Below are 11,915 nucleotides of genomic sequence, written 5' to 3' on the forward strand. Positions count from 1 at the left end.
ATTTGGCTTTAAACATAGTTTTTGAAGCAAAGCTTTTAACTGACTAGTAAACTTACTTTTTTAGTCTCAGCCTGCATTGAAGGACCAAAATATCATTTCAGAATGTGGCGGAAATGAATCTCAGAAGCGAATTTTGAGACACAAAAAAGTGAATGTTCTTTCCACGAGGCCAAGCAGGCTGAGGTCCCATCATTCTCGCAGGAATCTTGTGAAAATTTGGAATAGTCGATACATTTTCATGAAAAGGAAGGTGTATGAATCATTAGCAGTTGCCAACGCTGTCGAGCTCCTTAAGCTTGTCTTTCTTAGTACAACTGCAACAACTGAAGTGCAAAGCTCTTTAGTAGCAACTCTACAGCTTTATTCAGAGCATGACATATTTGCAGCATTTAATTATCTCAAAGAAAAGAACTTCATGGTAAGTATTGCCTTCATATTTATAAAATTTTGAGCTAACTTGCAATATTTGAACTGACATTACTATTATGATAGGCAAAATTTGTGTCTGCTTGAACCTCTTAAATCATTTTGTGCTTATGCATCTCAATTCTACTAATTGATGAAGATTATACATGTTTTGTTTAAATTATTGCAAAGGGAAAAAAGACCATAACTAGGATATCTGAATAGTTTTGTGTTTGGAAAATGAACAATATTGTGTAACAAAATGACAAAAATGAGGGTGGTTTTCTCTCGTGCATTACCAATCTACACGACTCAGAATCTCCTCATTCTTACCAATGCATTGAAGGTCCTTTATCAAAAAAATGTTTGTATAGGATGATGTCTCGCTATGATGTGCCGAATTGTGCTTGCTGGCTTGTGCTTGAACATGTGCCTAGGTATGCTGCATCAGTGTTTTCTGTCCATGCTGTGTCTAATCAAAGCAACGCATACCAGCCAGAAATGTCATATATTAGTGAAGTTATCAGTTTTGGAGCAAGGTTTTAGATATTGCTCAAATTGGTACATACACCGGCTGGTGTTTATTGGTCCAATGAATATCGGAATCCAACATGTAGCTCAATGTCAATGCAGTATTGTTCATTTTTAATTGTTAAATTATTTTATTCCTTGATATCTTGCAATATAAGCCGGTGTATTGTCCAGAGTATCTGTACCCTACTGGTCTTATAGGTTTAAACACTGGTATTAGTGAACCTTTAACTAGATGTACTAATTTCTGTCATGAGGTAATTGTGATACTATGCTGTTTTTTATTCCTTCCAGTAATGTCCCAAAATTCCACGGTAGTTTTAGTAAGAACTAAGAAGTACCCAAGTGCAAGCCAAGTAGTTGCAACTAGTCTAATGTGTGTGAAAGTTTACAAATAATGTCATGGCACTAGGATGGCAAACTAACCGATTACATTTAATTTTGATGAATTTGTGCATATTTGTTATTGATATTGTTCTATTCCATCTTTTCTTACAAGTTCTGTTGGCCTGTTGACAGGTAGTTGGGCATGGTAGCCGACCATTTGTCCTTTCAAAAATGTTCTGGCATCATTTATCTTCTTCTCCCTTTCCAATTGATTCAGGGAAGAGGGCTGTTGAATTTTCTAGTTGGCTTAGCAAGCAAGAAAAAGATTTAATAGATAATAGAGTAAGTCTGACTCAAGATTTACAATGTGGGGAAATTTGCCACCTATTCGCTCTTGTTTCATCAGGAGAATTCTCTATTTCACCATGCATGCCAAAGGAAGGGATTGGAGAGACTGATGAACCAGTGGAACATGATAAGATTAATAATTCAAATAGTCTAAAACGAAAATGTGCTGAAACTAAGTTAGGGAATTTGAAAAAGATTAAGAAGCCCAAGTTTGAAATGGTAATCGACAATGATTATTGTTCTCGTCGAGAAAAAGGATTCCCAGGCATTAGAGTTGTTTTAAAACGTAAAATTATTTCAGCTGACACATTTTCAAACCTCATGAAGGAAAACCTCAAGTGTTCTTCTTCATATGACAAGAACAGTCAAGGACTCTCATCTGAAGAAATTGGTGCAGGCTTGCGTGGCAATCTAATGTGTCAGAATTATGGAAGTGTAACAGCAGTTGTTGATGAAGTGCCTTGGGATGCCATAGCCAACTATGCTGAATGTTTGTCTGCGGTACAGCTTGATGGGAACAAAGCAACTACCTTTTCACCTGAGTTTTTTAAATCTGTTCATTCTGCTGTTTGTCAAGCTGGTGAACAAGGATTGAACATGAAAGAATTATCTGAAGCCATGGACATTCAAGGTATATTTTGTCTCCCTTGCACATGCACCAGAATGCAATGAGAATCTAAGGCATAGCCTAATGCATTTTTCTGTTTTATTTTTTATAGGGGAGCAATTCACAGAAGTTGTCGTGGACACTATGGAATTATTTCAATTAATAATCAAGGTATATTCATTTTCAACATTTCAATTATGGGTATAGTTTGCCGCTAGTCTCGAAATATGCATTCTTACTTGCAGAATTTGTTTACTATTCAACATATTTCAGATACAAGGCGTTTGATATTGTGAAAGTGAATTTTTTTCCATATTTTGATGTTTATGAACTTTTTTCACTCATGAAATTTTGAGATATTGGTGATTTTATCTAGGAATTATACTAGATAATTCCTAGATGAACATAGTATAATTCCTAGATGAACAATCCTTTATTGTCAAAAGTCAAGGTAGTATATCTCATCAGCTGTAGCAACTTAAACAGCACCCTGAACTTTCATTTCCTAGAATATATATAATTTTGTCTTACATATGTCATTGGCATTGCTTACCATTCATGGCTTGTTTTTTCTATTTTAAATCAATACATCATGAATTGAAGTACCAGTCCATACCTTCCATATTGTTAAATACATCTGGATTTGATTGGGTATTGCATGTCACTGTGCCGAGGAATGTTAGTTACCAATATTTTAAACAAATATTTAACATTTTTTTGCATCAGTATACTGATGTATACTGTTCCAGTCAGTATATACCTGTCTGACAGGATTTCGGTGTGAGCACCTTTATTGGGTTTTTATTTATTACATTTATTTAATCAGATTTCCAAGGTACTTTAAGTTAGAGGTTGTTACTATTATTTAAAATTGTCCAGTTACTTGACTGATTATGTGCTGAAAGCATGTTCTGTCAACTTAATATTACTGGTACTGTCAGAATCTAAATTATAGTTGTTTTATCAGCTTTATATTTTCAAAATAGCTCTCTCTTGTGAAAAATATATAATGTTTCACATGATGATACAAGTTCAGATCAATTATTAAAGAAGTGGTTTGTGGAAAAAATCAGTTAGAAGTTTTTTGGTTGTTAAAGATGTTGTATTTTGCTTAATTTTTATGTGAAACTAATCTACAATGGATAAAGGATTGCCATTTTGTGTATTGGAACCGTACCGATCCTTGTCCAGACCGGTCTGTAGCGGTCTATCATGGAGCAATCAAGTCAAGGTGTTTGACGCATGTCCATGATGCTTTTCGATTCTTGTTTCTCGTTTTTTTTATGGTTTCAATTGTTTTCTTATAGGTAGTATGTATGTGGAAGAAAGTTCTACCATTAGCCCCATTTTGATTTGTTATTAGTGTTTTCATTTTTTGTTTCTATCATGTAAAACATGGAAACGTACGATGCCGTGCGAAGTGAAAAATAGCCAAAACAACCCTATTCTTGTGTACCATGAGCTAATTTCTTGCTGACAGTCTTGCGATGTGAAACTTCAACCGTCTTAGCACCTTAGAACCACTGGGTGGCATTGGGCAGATGGGGCCTGCATATGCCTTTGGAACCCCTTTTGCGTGCTTGTCTTCTTTTCTGTAGTATAAGATCCATTTAATTCTTGGTTCACAAGTACAACATTTGATGGATAATTATCAGAAAGTAAAGAAGACTCCATTGGTTATTTTGTCTGCATTGATTTGGTGATGGCTCAATTGCTTGCTATGTGTTATTGTTCCCCCATGTAGGCCATGCGGATCAATCTCAGTTTTCTTATTGTTCAAGTTTATTTAAGTGCCGACTAAATCCTGATGAAAATTATGTTTTGCTGTGTCGACCATCTGACAGAGATCATTATAACCTAAATTTCAGATTGCCTTAAGAATCGTAGCATTTAGTATGCACATCATAAACTGGTGATAGATCCAAAACTTCCATAGTTTCATATTCAATATTGAATCTGTACTTTCTTCCCTCTCTCGCCTTCTTTCTTTAATATGTTTATCTATAAGAATCATAAAATCATATCAATTTTTTTAAAAAAATTAGTCATATGGTGATGATTGCAAAGTTTCCAATTATTGCTGATTTTTCCTCATTCGTATTGTCTTGCCATTTAAGTTTGGAATGAAGTATCAAGAATTAATTGATGATTGAAAAATCCATAAATTCTTCATTCACAATTAATGTGATTCAGATTCTTAGAAGTTGCACATTCTTCATACCTTTTTAATGTTTTCTAAGACTGGTGCTCTTCCGTACTAAGTGCTTAAACATATTCAGTTTTGGACTCCTAATTTATTTCTATATTATTTTTTTATTTTTGTTATTGATTTAAATCAAGGTTCGTCGTACCATGATGTACCACCCGGTACAGGCAGTGTATACTGATCCAACAGAGGATTGGTACGGGCAGTACATACCAATCCGATAAGGGATTGGTATGGGCGGTACATACTAGTCTGTCAGTATACTTTACCGTATTATGTGTCGATATATTGGTACGTACCATATTGATGACTAATCGGTACACCGGTATGGATCGATAAGGTGAACCATAGTTTAAATTACTTTTGATTAAGAATTTCTTCCTTTGCAACTTGGGGGTGCCAAATTTATACGATTGCTTTTTAAACAGAACTGGTTCATGATTTTTAGCTTGTTAGGTTGACCTCCTGTTTAATGATCACTTGTTTACTGTTGAATGGTTCACTAGTTCTCAACATTAACAAACTACTTGTATCAACCCAAATTGCTATGTAAGCCTCCCCTTATGTCATTTTTTTGGTTGGATTTTCCTCTCATGTTTCTTGAGTTCTCTTCGGACTTTGGTTTATGATGTCCTGAATCACCAACAAAGAATCATGGTATAGACATGTGGCTCCTTCAAAGAAAAAATTGGAGATAAAATGATGTTTGACTTTTCATTCATGGTTTCATCTTTGATAAAAAAAAGGCCTAGAAAGTGGCACATGATTTACTAGTTTAAACATCCATGCAGTAGTTAAGCACCTAGGCCATGAGTCCCGGTCAAGAAGACCACACTATTATTATTTTAGTTAGACATAGCATGTATTCAATTTAGAAATATTTGTTAAAAACGAGCCGTTCAAGATGTTTTGACTCTTGCAACGACCATGAACATTTGAACAAGTCTTGCAATGCTGCCTAGCATGGTTTGGTAATGGGTGTTATTTATCAGTCTGACAACCTACCAACATGTGGACCAAGGTACGCCTGATGATGTGTCTGATACATGGTCTGTATTGGGTAGTAACTTTTTTTTATAATTTTTCAAATTTTTTTTAGTGATTACCGAAACTCGGTAATTGGTATGTACCGATACATATGCCGATATGACTAGGAGCAGCACCAATCTAGGCCAAGACCAACATAGGTCTAGTACTCGAATTTAATATGCTTGCTTTTGAGTCTACTTAGAAGATGTATCTTCTGAAGTTCATTAACTTCATGATTCAACATAATAAAAGGTTGAAACTCATCAGTATAACCTTAGCTCACATGATAAATAACTAAATGCTTTTACACAATAGTTTATTCTATATTCCATACATGATAATACATATAATTATTAGTGTATTATGGTCTAGGTATGTAAATATAGTTTAGGCAGATTGAGCATTTGGAGGTTGAGCCTTGGTGTCACAGTAAGGTTGCTTTTCGGTGGCAGGTGACTAGGTTTCAAATTGTCACAGAAACTTCTATGATTGTAGGGAATTGGCTGATCCTTTCTAGATGCTGCATTGGAAGGAGACTTGTGCACTAGTCTGACTTTTTTAAATGCAATATTGTTCCTTGTTCTCTAAATTGTCATGGAGTAGGCAATGCTTGGGTAGTTTTGAATTGTGTAATGCCTAAACTGTAATCTGGATAATTTAAGGAGCAATATTAACAAAAAGTATAAGGAACCTTTAATCGTTGATATCTATATTTGTTTGTAATTTACTCCACTTCTAGCTGAGAATATCACCATAATTTTTTATGTTTATTAGTTGATCTATGTTTTATGTATTTTGTATCAATTTACTAGAAAACTCATAGGCCTTTTAGGATTAGCATGTTATTTTTTATATTTTTGTAGCAGCATATGGATTAAAAACCTAATAGATCAGAAAAGTGTTTCTATGATCGTTTGCAGATTATAATGATGATATGATGTTCTTATTGTTCAATTTTCTGTTTGTAATATAGTGAACAACCATGATATGATTCAAGGAATATTTGATTATTTAATATTTGATATTTGTGCAGGTCAATTCATTTGACAACGAACGAATCCTTGATTCTTCATACAAATCTAAGTATCTTTTACGATCACCTGAAGTTCAAACTCCAGATCACAATATGTCATCTTACATGAAATCTCGAGTGACAAGTTATGGTGCATCTCGGCAAAATTTTGAGAAAAAAGTTGATATTACTTATGATTCTCAGAAGTCTAATGTGGATGTCTGTGATGGGCATAAAATGACTATTATTGATTTACCTAGTGAATCCGTCATACTGGATGTGGAAGGTCAAGACAATATATCAATTGCCACTCTTCCTAAAGAAAGCATGGTGGTCAGAGATTCTGATCATGGGAAGGAGGTTAATTATACTGCTGGTAGTGAAACACATCCATCTCGTCCTATCTTACCATGGATAAACGTTGATGGAAGTACAAACACCATAGTGTACAAGGGTCTTACACGTCGACTTCTTGGAACTGTCATGCAATATCCTGGCATCTTAGAGGTATCATTTTTAATTTGCATTTGTGGACACCATATTATCCTATTTACTTGTGTCTAAAAATGAATGAATTTTCTTTAAATATGAAAATATCAACTCCATTATGAATAATTCATATGCGTGCTTCATAACAGAAAAGCCATATACATAAAAGAGTCAGGGACTCATATTCCATGCCTCGTTTTACAGTCATGTTGGTCATGCATCTGCTCATGTCTTTAATCTATTGATCTGTGTTATTTTTCTTAATATACCATTTGGAGCTTATGACCAATCCTACATCCTTTGTCCTGTAGTTTATGTGGAAAATTATGTCTAGAGTTAGGCTGACTAATGTATCTATTTGGTCTGATGGCAGGAGGATATCATTCGGCGAATGGATGTATTGAACCCTCAGGTACTTGTATTTATAGAATGTTATTTTGTATATAATTGTATGGGAGAATATTGGGTCTTAGACTAGGTCTCTTGAATCAGATACATACTTTACTAGGCCTGGCCTATTTCCACTTCATGTGGCCGAAACTATCATCACAACTTGGTTTCTTAACATGTGGATCTTCATACACTGAACCCTTCCAGAAGGCGGATTGCCAGAAGTCAGGTAAAAAAAAAAGAAGAAAAAGAAAGGAGACACCCGTCATAACCTCCCTGTAACTTCTCTGATGTTTGTGGAGAATACATATACCACTGGGTTTGGTCTCTGGGTCACTAGATTCGTGCTGCCTAAGTTATGCATAGGTGTGAATGAAACCAACATGTTCTCTAGCTTTCTTGGTCTTCTTCATTGTGCATTTACTTCTGCTTCTCTTCGTCAGTCATTCTCAGGAGGTCGTCGTGTAGGTTTACCATATACCCCTCGAAAATGATTTGTTTTGCCAATATGCATTTATGAAGCAGTTGGATTGTAGTCTGATTATGGTTAGCTTTGTTTATTTGTTGTCTGCAACTTGCAGTAATATTGTCACACATAACGTATCTTGTTTTGAATATTTATGCAGAGCTGCAGAAGGCTATTGGAATTGATGATTCTTGATAATCACCTGACTGTGAGGATGTTGCATCAAACACCTTCCTCTGCTCCTCCTACCATATTGAAAAGCCTTTTTAATTCCAGTTCGAGTAACATGGAGCCAGTGTTCAGAAAACATTTCTTTGCTAACCCACGGAGCACAACCCTACTTTAACTTTTAGTTGTAACTACAGTATGCTTGTACATATTGAGGCCTTTTCTTGCCCTCGCCGCATGATGGAATCTATTAGTTTGCTATCATGCCAAAACCCTGTTAATGAGCAGAAGCATGCAATGCCTTTTCCAAATGCCCAATGCAACAAATGGAACGATGTCTTTTTCTGATACATTCTTCGATAAGAATCTGCTATACTGCTTTTTCCGATGATATATTTTTCACAACTTGGAATAATATGCATATGTTGGATTTTAAATGTATCATGTGTTTCTGGCTGCAAAGCGTTTGCACATGCCTCTTTAGGAGATTTTGAAGGAAAAAAAGCAGATACTTGTTCTTTAAGAAGGTGATTAGTTTAACTTTTTATGTATTTTTCATGATCTTCGAAGAAGGTGATAGTTGTCTGAAACATATGATATCTGGAATATATATCTCTTACCTTTTCTCATGCACACCATTCTGCTCCTCTTTCATACTGGGTTCTGTTGCCTTATGATACTAGTGGAATTAACTTGGCAGCATCGCTGACTTGGGACGTACATAATCATGTTAGTGTTCCATTATTTGCTTTTGGTCACATGATGTAGTGGGTGACTAAAGTCTCCTGCAACTTTCAAAAAGCATCACCTTTTCGAGCAAATGGACCAGGTAATGGAACCTCACATCATCAGTTGGAGAAATGCTTTCCGCCACTAGGAACTGCTCGGTCATTCCAACTTCGATGTTGATACTTTTTCCCAAGGCAAAAGTAGGTTCTCTTTTGTAATCGCTGATCTACCATTGGTGGTGGATGATGGTGATTGCTCCATTGTCGTGTAAGTTAACATGAAGTGTCTATGTGGGTATTGTGCTTTAATGGTGTGTACTCGCCCTATCAGAGTTGTGATCCTTGTTGTTTCATGGTGCCCACCAGCACTAATGCATGTGAAGTGGTTCTCCTTTGTGGGTGCACTTCCAGCACTAAAGAACTGGGCCACAACCATTTGCTTCTTCCCAACAAATCTTTGAAGCTAGAAGTAGGCTCATTCCCTTGTTTTTCCAAGATTTTATATAGCCTCTGCAGGTGTCTTCAGATTTGGTGTTTCCTCATGTTGGGAGGCAGAAAGATGGAACTCCTCGAGCTCTCTTTTAACGGATGGTTACTTCCTTCGTACAGCACCCTTTGGCCTTTTGAGTTCGGTAGGAGTCTAAAAGCTTTAAACTAATAAGTTCTCCTCCACCCTCAGGCACACCACTTCTTCCTTCTGGTGTTGCAGTCAGAGAGACTTTCTTGATTAATACCTGCACTACTACTCTGCAAAGGTAAACTCCAATCTTCTTGGCAGAGAATTAAAGGGCCAAATGGATGAAGACACCCCACCCCTCCTGCGCTTGCACCAATTGCTGACAACAAGATCTCAGACAATGCATGATCTTAGTGAGCAGCGTGATGAGGTGGAAACCAATTTGGTGATGGCCTCTTGCTGACTTGTAAATCATGATAGCAAAAAAGTCCAATCATGGGGAGTTGCAGAAAAGACCCGTGCATCAACTAAGCAGACAGTATTCAGGTAAGAACTGTTTCAAAGCATTATGGACAAAAGCCATTCAACTTACTACTTCAATGATGTGGAACTTTGAAAAGCAAGCGATAATTTCATTCCCATCACCTCCTCCTAAGCTGTTAAAATATGTTTTTCAGATCTAAGAGGCCGAAAAGTTCAGCTAAGCATTTCCGCAAACAGTTCCACAGGCATCAGATGCTAAAATATTTACTCGAAAGCAGGAGGATTGGTGCAGCGTAAGAATTGAACCGACTCTTGTCCAACAGCTGCTATATCCATGGGATATAATAACCATCTGTCTGATTCTTTCTCTGCTAGATCAAGTCATTTGCACTGAGCACAAGGGAATCTTGTTCCTGGAGCACATAGCAAGCACAATGTTGTTTCAGTGATCCTTGCTGACATAGACATGTCCGACCACAGTGGACCGATGATTGCAGCTTGGAATCATCCAAGTGCTCCAATCTTAGGTGGCTCCATCAGAACATTCTCCACAGTGGACGGGGAGGGCCCCAGTGGCAGCTGAGTTTACGGTGGTCTGCCTCCTGTCAGTACCATGCCCTTCTTCCCATGATGGGGAAGTGCTCCTTGGTGGGTCCTCGGGAATCCATGCTTAATAGTGAGTTTGATACGGATACCTGCAATAGGTCATTGTCTAAACCTTAGGTTCCTATTTGACTACACATCACCAGTCCCACTTGAAGGAAGGCCTCATAAGATCACACCTCACTTGGGATTCACTTTACGGTACCCGTCGAAGCATTTCTGAAGGAAGTGAATCGTCGTCGCATGAATAATAATAATAATAATAATCATCATATTGTTTCTTTGTGACTTAAAAAATATATGTTTATAGTTAAGATTATATATATTGATCCGCTTTCCTTCACTGTATTCATTATCGTTAGGCAAAAGTTGTGACATGGATAAAATAAGATGAGAGACAGAGATATCGACATAATACCTAAAAGTGTGACATACCACATGTCACGTTATGAGTTCATAATTATAGACTCCGATTTAGCGCTCATAAGTGGCCTACATCATGTAAACAATGATTCATAAACAGTCCAATTACGAGCAACCAAACTCTCCTTTAATCTATTGCACGTGTAGCACCGTAACATCATATCTGAATCACTGGGTATTGTATTATTCATTGATGTCATTTATTACGATTCATTGTCACTGGCAAAAAAAGACATGGCAGCAGTGCAAATTTATGGCGCACCGACCACCCACTGTAACCAAACGCACTCCGGCCAACTACTCTGTCAGCCGCCACCGACCGCCAACCCCCAGAGGACTCGTGGTGAACAGTTGCTGGACCGCTTCACGGGCCGCGTTCCATCTGACCATGTGCCGCAGTCGGCCACGTCTTCGTAACTAAACACGAAAATTCTTCGACACTCGTACGACAGATACTCACTTGTGTACCTGCTAAGACTGGGGAAATCGCGCAGGCTCCATGTTTTTCGTCGCGTCACCACAAGGGTACAACAACCGTGTGTATTGAATTCTGGTCAAAAAAGTTATTGCTGATCTTGATAGATCTTAGTGACGTCGACTAACTAACATGTAAATATGTAATATACTTCCAGATAAGCATCCGTTAAAACTCCCTGTCCTTTTCTACCCACCGAATCGTACCCCCTTACACAAGGAGGTGACAGTAGCAAATAAACCTGGGACCCACATGTGGGGCCCGTCTTAATCTGTGTGGGTTATCGACCGTACAGCATTGATGTGTTACCCTTTTCTTTTTGCATTGCTTAGCCACAAAGCATGTTAGATAGTGAGCAGTAGGCAGAGGATGAGTGGACCTAAGATTCCATCTTTCTCGAGATAATATCAATCATTTTAATTCAAAATTAGATCCCAAAGCCTTTATCCTTTCCTTAGCAACATTACCACTGTTTAAGATATAGAATCATAAGACCTAAACCAGTAAATATCATGAAAGAGGACTAACTTACCATGTTAACTTTGAATTAGTGCAGGACATTTTAGATGAACTGGCATGGGTTACATAAAAAACATTATCAAGAAAACATGATGAGATATGACTTTGATCACCTTTTGGCTGGGTGTAAATCTTATTACTGAGCTCATCATGTGATATATGTGTAGGAGTTCTCCCAGCTGTAACCCAATCATGCACATCAACCTTTTGGGGGTAATGATTAAGCACTGGACCATATAAATCATCAAT

At 37.1% G+C, this 11,915-nt stretch overlaps 1 protein-coding gene across 4 annotated transcripts in view; it reads left to right on the forward strand.

Moving 5' to 3' along the window:
- The window catches only part of LOC135604403 (uncharacterized), a 29,610-nt gene extending 20,999 nt beyond the window's left edge, over positions 1-8,611 (forward strand). For 3 of the 4 annotated variants that reach the window (XM_065094368.1, XM_065094370.1, XM_065094371.1), the window contains 6 exons: positions 65-418; positions 1,456-2,242; positions 2,331-2,389; positions 6,487-6,972; positions 7,328-7,366; positions 7,971-8,611. In XM_065094368.1, coding sequence (XP_064950440.1) covers positions 65-418; positions 1,456-2,242; positions 2,331-2,389; positions 6,487-6,972; positions 7,328-7,366; positions 7,971-8,156 — 1,911 coding nt within the window. In that variant the 3' untranslated portion in view covers positions 8,157-8,611. Of the gene's footprint in view, positions 1-64; positions 419-1,455; positions 2,243-2,330; positions 2,390-6,486; positions 6,973-7,327; positions 7,367-7,446; positions 7,574-7,970 lie in introns of all 4 variants that reach the window. The other variant, XM_065094369.1, reaches the window with a different exon arrangement.
- The last annotated feature ends 3,304 nt before the right edge of the window (positions 8,612-11,915 follow it).

Source organism: Musa acuminata, chromosome BXJ1-2 (genome assembly GCF_036884655.1).
Source record: "Musa acuminata AAA Group cultivar baxijiao chromosome BXJ1-2, Cavendish_Baxijiao_AAA, whole genome shotgun sequence".
Classification (NCBI taxonomy): Eukaryota; Viridiplantae; Streptophyta; class Magnoliopsida; order Zingiberales; family Musaceae; genus Musa; species Musa acuminata.